An 18,337-nucleotide genomic window follows, 5' to 3' on the forward strand; every position below is an offset into this window, starting at 1 on the left:
AAACCCACTAGTCATCTCCTTTACTTAATTGCTAACTGCTCTTCCCGGCTGCATTTTGGGGCCTGTGTTTTATGCAGTAACCCAGCAACTAGTTATTATGCTATATTTTATCAGGGAGAGCAAAACAGTAGACTTCCCATTTCCATGAATATCAGAGTAAAAGTCACCAAGGCACTGTGACTTTGCGGTGGGGTGGGGAGTACATTATGAAAACTACTAAACTAGATCTTGATGTGGCGGCATGAAGACACAAGACTTAGAGACAAAAAAAAAAAAAGATTTAGCAAAGGAGAAAAGTAGATTAGCTGCCCTCTGAGTGCAAGGAAGGTGCTTCTTCATTTCTTTGTCCTTAGCGCACAACTGAGAGCCTGGCACACATTAGGACTCAAAATACATAGACTGAAGAGGATCACTGGTTCTCTTCAGAATAATCCAATCTACTAAGTAATTGGGCCACTACTAAGTTAGGATTTCATTGGGCTTTTTAACACTTCTGCGCATTCTTTTCCCCTTGGATCTACAACGGGACTGTGATATTTGTTACTCTTGCCCTCGTACATGTGTGAAGGATGCTCTATGTTAAAACAGAGCTGGTGCTGATGAGCATTACTTGGAAGAATCTGATATGCAAAAGCAGTGAGATTATTACTGCCCAAGGGATTTTTTAACTGGGTAGTAAGCTTATATGTATCCTTAGTAACACTGTTTAGTTTGGCCTTGAGAATCTTGGCTGTCATGTAACTAACGGAATCTCTCATATCACAAAACTCTCCCATAATTTTTGGCCCGGGGAATGGTTAGTACCCTAAATGTTAATAAATCTCCCTAAAACTCAAACTAATAGAGAACTAGGAGAAGATGTTCTTCTTTACAGAGGCTCTGTGTTCCAAAAATTTGGTTCATTTCTTTTCCACTAGCAAACGTGGTTGAAGATTTTTATTCATGTCATTTTATGCAGGAGTTATACACTATCACTACCAAATCATCTTGGTGGATTGAGTCAGAATTAAGAAATGAGATCTCTACAGAAAAACCCTAAAAATGTCCACCAGCATCTTGATGATTCATCAAGGGCACCAAATTCTCTGAATCAAAATGGGTCCTGTTGCTGCATCAGAACAGGGCGGGGCGGGGGGGGGGAGAACAGGGCGGGGGAAACAATTCAAAGAGATAGACAGATACCATGATAAGAATGCCAAGGAGACTTGGGGATGTCACCAACAGTGGTACAAGAATACCACAACATGTGAGGTACCACTGTACAGTGAAGTTTAGAGTGTGGGACCTGGAGCTGGAAGTTCTGGGTTCAAATCCCAGGTCGGCCACACCCTGGCTATGTGAGCTTGAGTAAGTTACTTAACTTCTCTGTGTTCCTTCATATGCATAATAGGGGTGTTGTGAGGATTAAGTAAATTAACACATGGCAAATACGTGAACACTGGGCATACAGTAGGCACTCAATATACGCAAGGTCTCATTATGATTACCATTAGCTTTCCTGTGGGGGCCAGACTTCAATTTTAGTAATGATATCATGGTATGCCTGGTTACCATTATCATTGTTTAGAGCTCACAAATCGTGGACTGTGAAAACCAACCCAGAGTCAGCAAAACAAAAACCCTGATCTTGACATGCAAATCTCTCTGCACTGCATTCTGCTCACACGTGTCTAAACTCCTAAAGTTCTGGAGATGACAGATGAATACATTACAGTCGTGTATCAGAACAATTTTTTATAATTTATGATATGGAGAAAACATATTTAATCTATATTAAGCTCAAGTTCCATAATATTTTTGTAGTGACTCCATATAACCATATGATTCACATTAGAGGGCATATTTCTAGTGCTTAGCTAATTAGAAATATAAAATCTTTCTCGGTATTTTAGAAATCACTGCAGTAGAATTAGGGAGAGGGCTGCCAATCCCCTTATTCTGCTACAGTTAACCCAAAATAGTCTTTCTTAGTCACTTCTCATAATTTTAATGAATTTTCTTAATCTTTTGCCTCGTATTATCATTATGCCATCTCATATTTGCTCCCACTTGCATTTGGGTTACTTTGATTTATGTGTTTATTGTTTTTCTGATATTCTGTCTTTTCATTTTCATTTCTAACCTCTACAGATCATAATGATCTTTGTCAGCATACATAAGGTCAAAGTTTGGTGGGGCATAAATCCTGAATTTATCACACATATCCAAAAATAAATGTAATATTCAAGGTTCTGAAAAAAAATCATTCTCACTGGCTAAATGAACATGATATACCAGAGCTAAAACATCTCCACAGTTTTTGAAAGATTGGTTAATTCATTAATCAATTTTGAGATAAAGTGGAAGAGAGCTCTTTTATTTGTCCCAAATATACAGGAAAAATATTATGGCTACATGTAATAATCAATGTATTTCCATTCCAACTTTACAGGTTGCCATAAAGAAAAATCAGAATTTTTATAAATTTCTTCAGTTCTTTAAAAGAAAACTGTGTTATTAAGCCATTATTTTCATTAGACCCATTACTGAAATATCTCCTGAAAGAATTTGCACCACTCAGGAATTAGGGGATCTCCTCAAAATAGGCAGAGTCAATTCCCAGGTTGTCAATACCCTTGGAGAAATTTTCTGGCAGTAGCATGACCTTCTCTATCCTGAAAATCAGTAAAAGCATTATAGGGCACGAGTAAATACCTGCTTGTTTTCTTGTGGCAATCTCACTTGGTCAATAACTAAACTCTGAGTGTCATTTAGGTCACTTTCAAATAAGGTCTAGTTTTTATACCCGAGCTGGTTTCATTTTGTTTTGCATCCAGTAAACCAATACTGAAAATCTAGTTTCACATCTGTCTAACATCAACTTGAATTTTTCTGAAGTAGGTTTTTCCTCCATATGTTAATTAACATCTTTTTTCCCCTCCTACGTACTGATCACCTTCTCTTTCCTTCGTCATTGTACACTGTACATTAGATTTCGATGAAATTATAAATATTAGTAGCTCTCCGGGAAACTATGATCTGCTTTATTTTCCCCAAAAAAGCTCCAAAGAGAGTTCTAGGAATTCATCTTTAAACTTTTTCTCTGAACTTTAGAAACTATTTTAGAAGATACTGAAGAAGTCCCCAATTTTACACCAACTGTGAAAATGAGGCCAACATAAGGCAATTGATATTAATTCCTGTGAATGGGCTGGAAGCGCCACAAAAGGTAGAACTGCATGATCCAACTTACACCTCGCCTATCTCATGAGGTTTCACTCTATGTAGACTACAGAAGGGAAGATACTTCCAGGTAAGAGGATTTGAATGAATTCCCTTTCACCTCAAATTAATTTCCTCCCTTAATATCTTCCTTCCTTGTACACACCACATCTCCAACCTCTCAGTTCCTATCCAGAAAGCTCTGAGCTGTTTGACTTGCTTGTCTCCTGAGTTCACGACCTGTGCCATCCCTGGAGCCCCCAAGGGCGGGCTCTGTTTACCATTCACCTGATCTACGGCAAACAGCCCTCAAATCCAGTTCCTCAATCCATCCCCCACAATATGCCACAACAGTCTTCCTAAAGAACAGCCACAAACAAGTCTTTCTCCCAGTCACAAATGGCAGTGAATTCCCACTGCCCACCAAGTATAAACTCCTCTCTCTGGCATTTCATCCTCCAACGCATGATCCCGTATTAGCATTGGATTCCCTACAACTGCTCCACAATCCAGCCATACTGGGATTCCTGCTATTCCCTAAATGCCCCCACCCCTGCACACCCTGCCGTCCATGCAATTTTTGCTTAGACTGTTTCATCAGTTTTGAACCTTCTTTCTTTCTCCAGCTATAAAAACTGTACCCATTCCTCGAGTACCACCTTTTATAAATATATTTTCTAGTCTCCCCCAAGAGGATATGATCATTTTTCCATCTAAACCCACTAGTATTTCATTCATATCTCTGTCAGAGCACTCGCCACATTCTGGTCTGTAGTACAGCTCTTTCTGTGGTTCCTGATCCTTTTACAAGGCTGGGAGCTCCCCAGAGGTGGGAACATTTTCTTCCTTACCTGTATTAACAAGCATTGCAGGCACTACAGGAAACAAGGACACCTATCTGTTGAATGGACTATGAGAAACGGGAAATGGGGTGTATTCCTGGAACAGAGAAAAGCTTAGGATCTCCCTGAAATTACTATCTGGTGAGGAGCAGTGGGAAGGATGGATGTGCACATGTGGCCTGGCTTTCAAAGGCCACTGTTGAGTGCCATGAGCATCAACCTCTTTGGCAGTGAAACTTGTTTCCTTCACCATCTTTATTACAAATTTAATTCCTTCTTTTGTTCCTTTACCTGAGTATTGTCTCTCTGTATCATGTATATACACACACATCTCAGGTCTACATTCCAAGAGTTCACTCCCTCCAGTGTCTACAGGAGTTCCTGGCATATGGTAAAGAGTCAATACATGTATTTTGAGTCAGTGAATGAAATTTGTGGATCATAATGCCCTATAGAGATTAAATGCAGTCCTATGTAAAGTGACTGGCACAAAGCTTGAACATATTAGCACTAGAAATATTAGCCTCCTCCCTCCCTTCTTCCCTTCCTTCCTTCTTCTATGAATTACTCATGCATCAATCCACACATTCAACAAATGTGCCAGGTTTTTCTAGGCACCTGAATATAGGATAGTGAACAAAAGAGGAAAAAAAAAATCCCTGCACTCATGGAGCTTACATTCTTTTTTGTCTTTATGGAAGTTACATCCTAATGAAAGAATGAATGATTCACTTTGGATCTTCAAGGAGTCTTAAGAATGGAGTTATTAAGAAGAAGAGGTTGTAGCTCAAAGACAGACATGTTGGTGGAGGCGAGGAGAGCCTGGGGGAAGGACATCAACTCCACTACAGCAGGGCTGAGGCACAAAATGGCTTGGGTGAGTGGCAACAAAATCGAGGAGTGGACACAGGAAACGATGGGCCAGGATGGCCCTTGGATCTAAGTGACCTAAGAGTAAGAAGTGGCCACGATGATGAAGGTTTATAATCATAGTAGTGCGCTGGTTGCTCTGAACAGACAGGGAAGTTAGGAGGGGAAGTCACTGAGTCACTTGGTAGCTTTTAGAGGAGGAGATGAGCTACGTCCAATTTTGGAGATGATACCTTTGAAGAGAGGAAAGAAATCTAGGTAAAAATGTTTAACTCCCAAAGTAAGGATTTAGGGAGGAAGTGAAAACCAATCCCCGGGATCCCTGAGTGGCTCTGTTGGTTAAGCATCTGCCTTCGTCTCAGGTCATGATCCTGGGGTCCTGGGACTGAGCCCCGCATCAGGCTCCCTGCAGAGCGGGGACCCTGCTTCTCTCTTTCCTTCTGCCCCTCCCCCTGCTTGTGTGCTCTATCTCTCTCTCTCTCAAGTAAATAAATAAAATCTTAAAAAAATAAAAAAATAAACCCCCTTTGTATCTACTATGAATCACTGTTACATCCTCTGAATAACATAAAACATGATCAAGTCCGTTCAGAGTCTGCTCCTTCACAGCATCATCCGATAATGAACGAGTCTCTTCAGTTCCTGGAACACAGTAGGGCCCTAAATAACATTTGTGAATTGAATTGGTTGATAGTAAGCAAGATTTCGTCATCAAGGAAGGCGAAAAGAAAAGTGCATTCAGAGTCAGAAAATCCTCAACTGAAAATCTTGCCCCTTTCCCCACCCCGCCCTAGTCATAAGACTATGAGCAAATTGTTAGCCCGTATCAGACCCCTTAGCTGTAAAATGGACAATTAAATGCGCCTTGCAAGATGCTATGAGAGCACTAAGTAAAATGCATGCAAACTGGGGCACTTGGGTGGCACAGTGGGTGAGCATCTGCCTTCAGCACAGGTCGTGATCTGGGGGTCCTGGGATCGAGTCCAGCACCGGGCTCCCTGCAGGAGCCTGCTTCTCCCTCTGCCTATGTCTCTGCCTCTCTGTATGTCTCTCATGAATAAATAAAATGTTTTTTTAAAAATGCATGCAAACTTCCTGTCACCCAGTAGGCACAAGCATTAAAGCACTTACAATATGAGAGATTATTATTCTCTTTATTCCCATGTCTTCTAGGTATTGCCATGTTTCTCACATCTCACTTTATCCACCTTCTCATTTCTCACATTCCACCCAGGCGATCCTGCTAGAAGCTGTCCTCTTGCTGTGGCCTCCTGCCAGCCAGCGTTCCTAAAGCCCCCACAGGCCACTAAGCTCCTCTGCACATGGCTGGCTGGTCCGTCAGCTCAAATCACCCCATTCAACTGACATCACCACAGCTTGCAAATTCCAAAATCACTGTTAGGACTTTAGATTTGGTAATGTTTATGCCTGGCCTACAAGTTGTACCGCTGTGGCCTTACTCATATACAATCTGCACCATGCGGTGTTTGAAGGGGCTTCATAATCCAGCATTTAAAAATTCCTCTGAGATAGATTTTCATAGCACTCAAAAAAGGAAATATGAAAACCGAGAAAGCTCATGTCTACACATTGTTTACTTCTAAAAAGGTAACTAAGAACGCGAGGCACAGATAGAGCAGGATTAGTGATCCCACTCAGAGGTGTCAGTTCAGGCACAGTGATTTCCCACACGGATGACTACTGCCCGTTGGCTGGGGCGCTGTGCTAGGCACATGTATCTCTGAATGAAATGAAGTTCATTCTGCCCAAAGTCTCTTGCATTCTACACGAAGGAGTTAAAAGTGTTTTTGTAACCCCCAGTTCTCTACGCTGTACAGTTCACTCCTAGCTAGGGCAATTTCTAATAGGAAGGACACACTGGCTACTGAATCTGTGTGTGTGTGTGTGTGTGTGTGTGCATGCGCGTGCACTATATGGCAAGTGCTATGAATGGAAAGTTTGTGCCCCATCCCACCCCAGCTCCAAATTCATATATTGGAACCCTAATCTCCAATGCTTCCATAAATGGAAGCAGAGCCTTTGGGTGGTAACTAGGTTTAGATGAGGTATTGACCATGGATCCCCCATTATGGGATTAGTGTACTTCCAAGAAAAGGAAGACACCACAGTTTGCTCTGCCTCCCCCATCTGAGGATACAGCAAGAAGGTGGCTGTCTGCACACGAGAAACACAGGTCCTTATCAGACACTGAATCTGGCACCTTGATCTTGGACTTCCTGCCTCTAAAACTGAGAGAGATGAACGTCTGTTGGTTAACCCACACAGTCCATGGTATCTTGTCATAGCACCTGAGCTAAGGCAGCAGGTGAACATATCACAGTCCCACCTGGCAATACAGACTGCCAACTGGTTAGAAAGGAGAAGGGATACCCCTGAGATGATCAGGAAGGCCAGAGGAAGTCACCAGAGCCGTGAGGAATTTGCTGTGGTCACCAATAGGGCACATTGCCACACCACACCAGAGCCTTGCCCTCATTTTCCATGGTGAGTCAGTCAGCAAGCATCCCCTGACAGCACCCCCTCATTGCCTGGGATCAGCACTTTAGGTGGGAATGGGGTTCATCCTCTCTCCCCCCACCATGGGAGATGGCTTTCTTCTCATCCTACGAATTCCAGGCACACTCACAATGGTGACATTTGCTGAGCAGTGGCTTGAATAAAGAGCTCTCAGGGAGCAAGACGGCAACGTGGAGCATGAGCTAGTGTGCCAGGGCACAGAGCCCCAGGAATGCCCCCCGGGAGTGCCCCACAGTCCCCCAGCATGGGAGAGAATGAAGGAAAGCTACAGCAGGGGAGCTGTGCAGCAAAGGTCTTTGACTTTGGCAGCGCCATTTGCCAGAGCTATCTGAAATGGGGTAAACAAAATATTGCCTAGAGGAGGCTTGTACAAAGAAGCTAGGATAAACCCTCAATTTGGTTCTAAACTATTTTTCTTAAATGCCAGGTAACCTCCAGTACCTCCCCCACACACCCCACCACTTCGAGAAAAAAAAAAAAACAGAGGGAAGGCTGTTACCTCTTTTTCTCTTAATTATTTTAACTACTTTTACTGAGGTTTTGGAGTTAATCCATCCGGTACTCAATAAGTCTTCCTAAAAAAAAAAATCATAATTTTTAAATTGCTACTTCATCACAATAAGGCTGGCTTGCCTTTCCTCCCTTCATCTCCCTTTGGGGTAAGCACTCTCCTCTGCCTTTACTAATATTGCAACAACAGGGATCCCTGGGTGGCGCAGCGGTTTGGCGCCTGCCTTTGGCCCAGGGCGCAATCCTGGAGACCCTGGATCGAATCCCGTGTTGGGCTCCCGGTGCATGGAGCCTGCTTCTCCCTCTGCCTGTGTCTCTGTCTCTCTCTCTCTGTGACTATCATAAAAAAAATAAAAAAAAATATTGCAACAACAGCCCTTGAGTTGAGTGATTTACCTAGAAGGGTTCTGGTGGTGGAATCTGAACACTCCCTGCTGCCCGAGACCCGACGGGGTTTTTTGCTCTTTGTTCTGTGGACAGTTTTATCTCTCTCACTGGAAGACCAATTGCACTAATTCTTCTGGAGAACAGGCCAAAAGGACCTGTGACATTTCCCAGACAAGTCCCCAGAATCCTGCAATGTGCCTCCCTGAACCAAAACGAACCCATAAATCTATTTCCCCCAAACATTCTCTCCTTTGAGGTCTATGGTGGCCTTTCATTCATCAAGTGGGACCTTTTAAAGCAACATCTAACGAATTCTCTAATTGGGGCGGATTATATACCTTTAATGACTTCCACTGTAGCAGAAAAACCAGTGATCGCTCGATTTGATTTTGAAATTATGGTCGCTGATTTCCTCTTTCACCCAGAACTCTCAGATCGTGTTAAAAGTCGGGTGTGGTTTCATGGGAGGTGGCGGGCGGGGGGGGGGGGAGGCACTGAGAGGAACCCAGAGCAGAGGGAGGGAACTTTGCAAGAAAACCCTGCCCCCCCCCCCAGAGCGTTCGTGATGCCCGGGACCCCCGTCTGGGCCGCCCGGGGTCTGCAGGAGCTCCTGCTGGTGGGAAGTCTGCACGTTTGGGGCACAGCCGGGCTTTGGAAAGTTCTTAAGAACCTAAGGGCGCTCTAGCATCCCCGCAGGCGAACCGCACAGCGAGGGCTGGGGCCCGGCTCGAGCTCGGAGTTAGGGCAAACTTGGAGCGCAGCGTGCGCGCGCGGCCCGCGGAGACCGAGGCCCCTCGTCTAACGGTCCCCGAGCCGCTCGGAGCCCTCGCGGCCGGCGGGCAGCAGGGCTCGGTGACTCACGCCCGTGACTCAGTGACCCCACCCCTCTCCCCCGGGCTTTCCCCGGAGCTCGCGCCCTGCACAGCCCGCCCCGGCCCGTTAGGTCCCCGGACGGGAACCCCCGAGACGGAGGCTGCGAAGACCTGCGGGCCGAGCCGGCGCTGCGCCAGGCCGCGCGGGGCCCCCGGCGGGGCGTCCTGAGCCCGGCGCGCCCCACTCGCGCTCCAATCTCGGGCACTCTTTGTTCCTTTCTCGGCGCCTTCGGATCCTCGGGATCCCTCACTCCCCCCTCTTCCTGCTTCTGGCCCGCGGGCCCCCACCCCACCCCGCCCCAGCCCGACCCGCCCCTCGCCGACCGCAGCCCTGCAGCCGGCGCCCCTCCCACCCGCCCGCCTACTCCCAGGACGCTCCGGCGCGGTGCCCGAGACCCCCCCCCGGGCCGTCCCGAGGAGGGCCCCCCCACCGCCCCCACCACGGCGCGACCTCGCCCTCCGCAGCACCCAGGGCGAAGCAGGGCGCGGGCCCTCCCCAGGAACGCCCCCGAAAGTCCCAGCGCAACCCAGAAGTAACGGGCCGGGGCCGGGGCCGGGGCCGGGGCCGGGCCGCAGAGGGACGCGGAGGGAGGCTCGAGGGCGCCCCCGCCCCGGCCCCCGCCCCCCTTCCCGCTCCTCGTCCGGTCCCCATTGGCTGGCGCGGCCTGCGGCTGGGATGGCAGTGGGAGGGGGCCCTGGTTCCTAACGGGTTATAAAAACTGCGCCCTCGGCGGGGTCCAGTCCTCTGCCACTCTCGCTCCGGGTCCCCGCGCCAGAGCCGCAGCAGCGCGCCCGCCGCCCGCAGCCACCGCGCCCTCGCTCGCCGGTCGTCCCCGAGCCGGTCCGTGCCGCCGCAGCCGCGCAGCCCACCGCCGCCCTCCGCACCATGTCCACCAGGTCTGTGTCCTCGTCCTCCTACCGCAGGATGTTCGGCGGCCCGGGCACCGGGAGCCGGCCGAGCTCCACGCGGAGCTACGTGACCACGTCCACCCGCACCTACAGCCTGGGCAGCGCGCTGCGCCCCAGCACCAGCCGCAGCCTCTACGCCTCGTCCCCGGGCGGCGCGTACGCCACGCGCTCCTCCGCGGTGCGCCTGCGGAGCAGTGTGCCCGGCGTGCGTCTGCTGCAGGACTCGGTGGACTTCTCGCTGGCCGACGCCATCAACACCGAGTTCAAGAACACGCGCACCAACGAGAAGGTGGAGCTGCAGGAGCTGAACGACCGCTTCGCCAACTACATCGACAAGGTGCGCTTCCTGGAGCAGCAGAACAAGATCCTGCTGGCCGAGCTCGAGCAGCTCAAGGGCCAGGGCAAGTCGCGCCTGGGGGACCTCTACGAGGAGGAGATGCGGGAGCTGCGCCGGCAGGTGGACCAGCTCACCAATGACAAGGCCCGCGTCGAGGTGGAGCGCGACAACCTGGCCGAGGACATCATGCGGCTGCGGGAGAAGTAAGGCGGCGCCCCCGGGCGTGGGGGGGGGGGAGGGGGGCTGCGGGAGGTTGGGATTGGGGACCGAGAAGCTGCCACGCCCTTGGGGATGTGGCTGGGGCGGTGGCTGCCTGGGGGAGCGCGGGTGATGGGGCTGTGGCTGCGCCAGCCCCGCCCTGCACTCAGACCTCGCGGTTAGCATTTCCCCTCTACCCCCCCCCCCATTGCCCAAGGACACCCCGCTTCGGGTTACAGATTGCTTCAAGCTACCGCGCTGTCTGGAGCCGAAGGCCCGTAAACGCGATGAGCGCGATTTCCCCCAAAGTTTTAGAAAGTTTCCTGGCCTCTTCTGGAGGGAGGAGGGAGGAGGGAGGAGAGGAGGGAAGTGGCGGGTGCGAGACAAAGGGATTGCAGAGGTTCCCCGCGGCGGCGGCCCTGCAGGTTAGCGTGACGCGCGTCATTGCTCTTGCACGCGGCCGCCGAGGTCCGGCCAGAAGTCGCGGAGGGCAGTGGTTGTGGAAGCCGCGGTCGGCGGGCGCAGGGGGGCTGGCCGCGCGGGGCTCCGGTCTCCGCGACGCGGTGGTTGGGTGTGGCCACCCCGCCCTGGCAGTTTCTTGGTTCCCCTTTGGTGACTGTGCGGCTGTTGCAGGTTGCAAGAGGAGATGCTTCAGAGAGAGGAAGCCGAGAGCACCCTGCAGTCTTTCCGACAGGTTTGTAGATTCTCTTCCCGCTTGGCAGCCCCCGGACCGCACCCGAGCGGCGCGGGGCAGTTCCCGAAGTTACTTGACCCACGTCTAGGTTCTGCCAAACTTCACGTCCGCGCGCAAAGCCCCCTAGCGGCAGAGCGGGCGCAGGTGCAGCTTCTGCGAATAAACACCCTTGAATGAGCGAAGCCCCTTCTCTTAGGACACAAAGAAAATCTTTCAACTTTTTACTCCGTTTCGAGATGCTTTTCCAGAGAAATAGGTCTTTTTTTTTTTTCCGTTTTGTTTTTGCAACACGCATTCTCTTTCTGAACAGTTACAGTCTGATGTAGATTAAGGTTTGCTGGGCTTAAGGTGGCTGACTTTTTACAGGGCCACCAAAAGCACAGTTCCACCCTGGAGTTGGAAAAGTTTACAAAAGCACAGTTCCGCCCTGGAGTTGGAAACGTAAACGTAGTGGAGGAAACTTACCTTTAACCGGACTTAAGCCAGCAAGTTTCCTCCCCTTCTCCGCAAGTTCCATTGTGGCATTAAAGTTCTATGGAAGTGTCACTAGGCACAGCTATTTTGTGATCTCATAAGGGTGAAAAGGAGCCATCTGTCCCCTGGGCTGAAAGGTATTAATGGTTTCTACGGGCTTCACTATGGAATGTAGATACAGACATTCTGGCAAGTGTGGTGGCCCGGGACAGAAATAATAGGAGTCTTTGTGTCCCCAGAGGAGCTTTGCAACAGGCTACATTCTGATTGAATATGTAATGATGTAAGCGCAGTTCTAATTGGACACAAGTATTTGCTAACATCCGTTATCTAATATCTGGCCCAGACTTGTGAAGTATGCGACGTGAAAAGTTCTTAAAGCGACAGTCCTAGCTCACATTTTGAAAGGCCTTTCCTTATTTGGAAGGCAGAAGAGTGGATTTTTAAGTAAAGGACTATTTGTCTCAAAGTTAGACCGACTTAGAAGATTTTTAGTTTGAAATTGGAATTCAAAAGCAGGAAGAGCTTGCCAGCACAGTTTTATGCTCCTGAACACGTACTGGGAGGGATATATAAGCTCCCAGATGAATAGTCTAGAATAACATTGTGAAGCCGAAATACATTTACTGAATTAAGTTAAACACTGCAGCGTGTGGTGCATTCTAGTAACTGAGCATATATAATCATATCTGTGATGTTCTCTGCAGAATAGTGAGTTACTATAAAACTACTAGAATGAAAGCTCTGCTCTTTGGGGATTAGGGAAAATCCGTTATATTCTCATCAACAAAGTAGGATGGCACACTGAACCTTCTGTAGAGGTTATAGTGAATGATCTTTTGCATCTTTTTTAGGGCTTACCAAGCAAAAAGGAATCTTTCCCAAGCCTGATTTTTTTTTATTATCATCACATACAATTGCATACAAGATAAGACATAAAAAAATCTTACAACCTTTCCTGTAGGGGAAATAAAATCTTTGAGACATAAGAGTTTGCAATGGGTGGAAACACAGGAGAGCCATAGGACCAAGAATTATGCATATAGTTTCATTATATGCCTTTTGACCAGTCATTCTGAAACAAGTAACTGACTTTGCAAAGTGCTAAGTGAAGAGGATGGACACACCCTTGCAAGATGAGATGGGAGTTTAAAGAGAAAATTCTACCAAAGGAAGCAAAGAAAATAGAGGGCAGAATTATATTTATTTTCCTTCAGAAGGAAAGAACTGCATCTTTGCCAGTGTACATTTTGAACTGGAGTATAAATCTAGCCTTGTAACATGAATGCTAGATGACTACATACCTGCTTTGCATTCCAAGGATATATTTCAGGAGGTTGGAATATAGGGGTGTCTGGGTGGCTCAGTCGGTTAAGCTCTTGATCTCAGCTCAGGTCTTGAGTTCAGCGTCCTGAATGCAGGCCCCATCTCGAACTCCACCCAGCATGGAGCCTAATTAAGGGGAAAAAAAAAAAAAAGATTTGAATAGAGGTAAAAAGAGCTCAGGTATACACTGAAGCTTTTGAAACACAAATTTCTGTTCTGCACACACTCAGGGGTCCAGGAAGTGAAATCTGATCAACTCCATCTTATCATCACATTATTTCGTGACATTATATAAAAAAAGAAACCTTAAAAATGTGGTGACACTGATTTTTCTAGGTTTTAAAGAATAATAAAATCAGTCAGGGAAAGACAAATACCATATGATTTCACTCGTGTGGAATTTAAGAAAGAAACAAAACAAATGCTCAAAGAAAAAAGACAAATCGGAAGAAATTCTTAGCTATAGAGAACAAACTGATGGTCACCAGAGGAAGTCGGAGGGGAGGGGTGAAATAGGAGATGGAATTAACAGTGCACTTAATGTGACGTACATGGAGTATTGGACAGTATTGTTCTATCGCTGTATCGTACACCTGAAATCTAGTGCTGTGTGTTTGATATACTGGAATTGAAATTTTAAAAATAATGAAAAGCTTCACTAGTATAATGTAGATTCAGTAATGATTAAGTGCAGTTTGCCATGTGCAGTTTAACATTTATTTATTTTTAAATTGCTTATTAACCATCTGAATACAGTGGGTCACAATTCAAATTTATTGAGATCTATATTACAGTTGTGGGTGATTTATAGACACGTAAAGGTCATAAAATTTGTCAACAACTTTACTTTTCATGGTAAAGAGACTGAGCTCATATGGTTCATTTAAAGTGAATAAATGAGATAAGCCATCGGCTTTAGCATATCCTCCAATAAACCCTGTCTTTTCTCAAACTAGGATGTTGACAATGCTTCTTTGGCACGTCTTGACCTTGAGCGGAAAGTGGAATCCTTGCAAGAAGAGATTGCCTTTTTGAAGAAACTACATGATGAGGCAAGTAGAGCCACTTCTAGTGGATGAATGCGGGGGAAGTTGCTCCATACTTGGCATGGCTGACCTTCTGTTTGTTCCCTCTTCAGGAAATCCAGGAGTTGCAGGCCCAGATTCAGGACCAGCATGTCCAAATCGATATGGATGTTTCCAAGCCTGACCTCACGGCTGCCCTGCGTGATGTACGCCAGCAATATGAAAGCGTGGCTGCCAAGAACCTTCAGGAGGCCGAGGAATGGTACAAGTCCAAGGTATGACACCAATCAGTGTAACCTGAACAGAAGAAGAGCATTTTGTTCTGCAAACACTTGCATCTGCCTTGATCCCTACATCCCCTCTAGCTTCTATCAGAAAGTTGGCTTGAACTTCTTGAACTTCTTGTTCAAGTCTTATTTGTTGCTGCAGCCTTCCTATCACTCACACCTTCTTTCCACCACCCCACTTAACCCTACTTCAGTGTAAATCCCAATACCGCACCTGTGACCTCCACCCTTCTTGAATGCCAGTAATACATCAAATCTCTACTAGAAAATAGCAACGTCAGCATTCCACCGCTCTTCCTTTGCTTTCTCAGAACAGAAATGTAGAGATATTCTGGAGGATGTGGAGACTTGAACTGAAAATACAGAATTTGGTTTGGGTTATGTGCCGTGTGTTTATCTGTTTGCTTACCATCTTTAAGCTTTCCCGTTTTTCCAGGCAAGGTTGAATCAAAGAAAATCTGTGACCAAGTCCTTTGGATGGTCTACAATTTTTTTAATTCCTTTCTGACAGTTTGCCGACCTCTCTGAGGCTGCTAACCGGAACAATGATGCCCTGCGCCAGGCGAAGCAGGAGTCAAATGAGTACCGGAGACAGGTGCAGTCCCTCACCTGCGAAGTGGATGCACTCAAAGGGACTGTGAGTATCAGACCCCAAGAAAAGAGGGGATGTAACCAGCTTGTGTCACTCACATTGATCAAGTGATTGGTGCTCTCTGAATAAAACTTCAAACGAAGAAAAGTGTGTGTTTCGATCCAAAGGAAATGAGTTGTGCAGACAGATGCAAAAGGCACTTTGAGATGTGAAGGTTTTAGGGAACACATACACTGTTGCATCTAACACTTGATACTTGTTTTCTTCGCTTGAAATTGGCGTGCTCACCAGTTTTTGGCACTAAGGGAACACATTGTGAAAGGTCCATAAATGGTTCAGGGAGGAGCTGGGGTTTTTCTGGGAGGTAACATCGGGAGCCTTTCTCATTCCTGCAGAATGAGTCTCTGGAACGCCAGATGCGTGAAATGGAAGAGAACTTTGCCGTTGAAGCTGCTAACTACCAAGACACTATTGGCCGCCTGCAGGATGAGATTCAGAACATGAAGGAAGAAATGGCTCGTCACCTTCGGGAGTACCAGGACCTGCTGAATGTTAAGATGGCTCTCGACATTGAGATTGCCACCTACAGGAAGCTGCTGGAAGGCGAGGAGAGCAGGTGAGAGCAGTGACCGAAAGGCTTATGCATAGGAATCCATCGGTGCCATTTGTTAGGAATTATGCCACTCCCTTTACATACATTCTTTCCGTCCCCAGAACATTTCTTCAAGGTAGTTACGTACCACTTTTTATAAAAATGGAACCTTAGGTTGGGAGATTTAGTAACTTGCCCTAGTCCGTGTTAATCAGTGGTAGAGCTTGGATTTGAACTCACAACTCTTTGAGCACCAGCACTTTTCCCACTCTGCAGTGCTTGGAGAAAACGCTCAAAGTAAAATATTTTAGGGCAGTCCCGGTGGCTCCACGGTTTAGCGCCACCTTCAGCCCAGGGTGTGATCCTGGAGTCCTGGGATCAAGTCCCATGTCAGGCTCTCTGCATGGAGCCTGCTTCTCCCTCTGCCTTTGTCTCTGCCTCTCCTCTCTGTCTCTCATGAATAAATAAATAAAATCTTTAAAAAAAAAAGATTTTAAATGTGTTCATGAGACCTGTCACAGGTAAATACCTGTCCTAAGCAAATCCCTCACTTAATGAATGACAAGAATAAACATTCTTGTTTGAGTTGTTTTCCAAAAATTTTTACCAGTTTTCTTTATCTCTTTATAGGATTGCTCTGCCTCTTCCAAACTTTTCTTCCCTGAACCTGAGGGGTAAGCATTTCATCTCCCTGGGGGGATGATTTCAGCAGCTTGTAACTACCCTATTTATGATAAAACACTAATTTGTTAAATGCTTCTTGAAAATGCCACACAAGATAAACTCCTATAACATACCCATAATTTTTAGAACCAAGTACTGTCTTAACAATCTATGCTGCCAGTTAAATTTCAATTCCATTTGACTTCTTCCTTTGGAGTGGACGCTGGAATAGTCCACCCTAAGGTTACCATGTTATCAGACACTGGGCTTTCAAATAGGTCTTAAGTCTTGAGAATTGTGTTGGGAGGAGCACTTTGGATAATCATGAACATCACGATTGGTGTTCCTAATTTCTTGGGCAAAACAGTCACTTGTCTTTTTTTAAATTTCACTTTTACTAATTTGGAGCATTTTCCTTTATTCAGAAACCAACCTGGATTCACTCCCTCTGGTTGACACTCACTCAAAAAGAACGCTTCTGATTAAGACGGTTGAAACTAGGGATGGACAGGTGGGTATCTTTCCGTCAAAACCAGTGTAATCTCAGGCGGACGTGGATATCCTTGGGAATCCCTAAGTCACTATCTCAGATAACACCTGGCTGATTCGGGAGGTAGTAGTTTCACTTGTGACCCCTAAAAAGAGAACAGGCCTCTTCTGGCACAACACACAGCCAACTATTTGGCTCCTACATATGAAGGTGAGATAGTGATCTATCTGCAGTCCACAATAAGTGATTTTTTTCTATGCTCCTTAATTTAAGATGGGAGTATAGCTTCTTTAAGTTACTTCCTAGACTCACTCCATGAGCGAACTTCATTAGACTACCTCGGTATCAGGAATGGTTTGATCTTGGACATACAGCCTATCCCACTGGCTGCCACCTAAATACTCCTAGGCTCTTGGACATAGTGCAGGGATATGCAGTACGATCAATTAGTTTCTCATTACCTCTCTATGCCAGGAAAGAAATAGCCAAAATGAATTGTAATTTTCATGGAATCTTGTCTTGCACATACACTTAAAATGTACTCGGCTATATATTTTAGTATATCTTCATGGCTTTTAAACTTTGTTGCATAGGATTATTACAGCATCCTTCATAAACAATTTTAAATTTTCCTTTTTTAAGTCCTGACATTCCATTGGATATTTATTTTGCATGTAGAAGAAGAGCAGTTTACACATGTACTGTCTCTTTCTAGCTGTGACCTTTGCTGTGCACAAACAGCTTCATGTACCTATTTTCATGATAAATTATACCTACTTAGTAGGATTTTCCTTTGTCATGCTTCATGGGGTAATCTGATCTTCCACAGGTACGATATTTGATTCAATTTTTTTTTTAACCAGGTTATCAACGAAACTTCTCAGCATCATGATGACCTTGAGTGAAGCTTGCCCAGATTCGGTGCAGCAATTATTACCAGCAAGAATAAAAAAAAAAAAAGAAATCCGTATCTTAAAGAAACAGCTTTCAAGTGCCTTTCTGCAGTTTTTCAGGAGCGCAAGATAGATTTGGAATTAGGAGTAACCTCTAGTTCTTAAGAACCAACACTCTTAAAAGGTTTAGGAGAAAGTTTACAACATAATCTAGTTTACGAAGAAAACTTGTGCTAGAATACTTTTTAAAAAGTATTTTTGAATACCATTAAAACTGCTTTTTTCCAACAAGTATCTGACCAACTTGTTTCTGCTTCAATAAATCTTTGGAAAACTCTTTTGCTGTGTTATTTGCTACAATCTAAACAATTCTCTAAATTTGTGAGAATATATGTTTTAGTGAAATAATTTTTTGGCCCTGTTGGTGAATTTGCCACAAAAATCAAGTTTAGGTTAACTTGATAAATTGAACTTACTTATACTTGAGGTATCACTCTTAATTTGGTCATTTTAGGTAAACTTCACTCCTTTTAAGTTATTTAACTGCAAATGTAAAGTTACAAATGGATGATCTAGGGCCACCTGGGTGGCTCAGTGGTTGAGCACCTGCCCTTGGCTTGGGTCGTGATCCTGGAGT

At 46.0% G+C, this 18,337-nt stretch overlaps 1 protein-coding gene across 1 annotated transcript; it reads left to right on the plus strand.

Moving 5' to 3' along the window:
• The first annotated feature begins 9,977 nt into the window (after window positions 1-9,977).
• Window positions 9,978-18,037, plus strand: VIM (vimentin). The gene is made up of 9 exons (XM_055332519.1): window positions 9,978-10,669; window positions 11,298-11,358; window positions 14,115-14,210; window positions 14,297-14,458; window positions 14,982-15,107; window positions 15,458-15,678; window positions 16,285-16,328; window positions 16,743-16,828; window positions 17,671-18,037. Exons 1-9 carry the CDS (start codon window positions 10,107-10,109, stop codon window positions 17,710-17,712), a joined length of 1,401 nt encoding a protein of 466 aa, XP_055188494.1. The 5' UTR covers window positions 9,978-10,106; the 3' UTR covers window positions 17,713-18,037.
• Window positions 18,038-18,337: the final 300 nt, after the last annotated feature.

This window comes from Nyctereutes procyonoides, unplaced genomic scaffold, assembly GCF_905146905.1.
Source record: "Nyctereutes procyonoides isolate TBG_1078 unplaced genomic scaffold, NYPRO_anot_genome, whole genome shotgun sequence".
In the NCBI taxonomy this organism is placed as follows: domain Eukaryota; kingdom Metazoa; phylum Chordata; class Mammalia; order Carnivora; family Canidae; genus Nyctereutes; species Nyctereutes procyonoides.

What these genes read in the sequence shown, in the direction of transcription:
- VIM (XM_055332519.1), top strand. Translation starts at nt 10,107, where the DNA reads ATGTCCACCAGGTCTGTGTCCTCGTCCTCCTACCGCAGGATGTTCGGC. An exon ending in TGAAGAAACTACATGATGAG is followed by an intron (nt 14,211 to 14,296) that starts GCAAGTAGAGCC and finishes TTCCCTCTTCAG; the next exon opens with GAAATCCAGGAGTTGCAGGC. An exon ending in CTGGAAGGCGAGGAGAGCAG is followed by an intron (nt 15,679 to 16,284) that starts GTGAGAGCAGTG and finishes ATCTCTTTATAG; the next exon opens with GATTGCTCTGCCTCTTCCAA.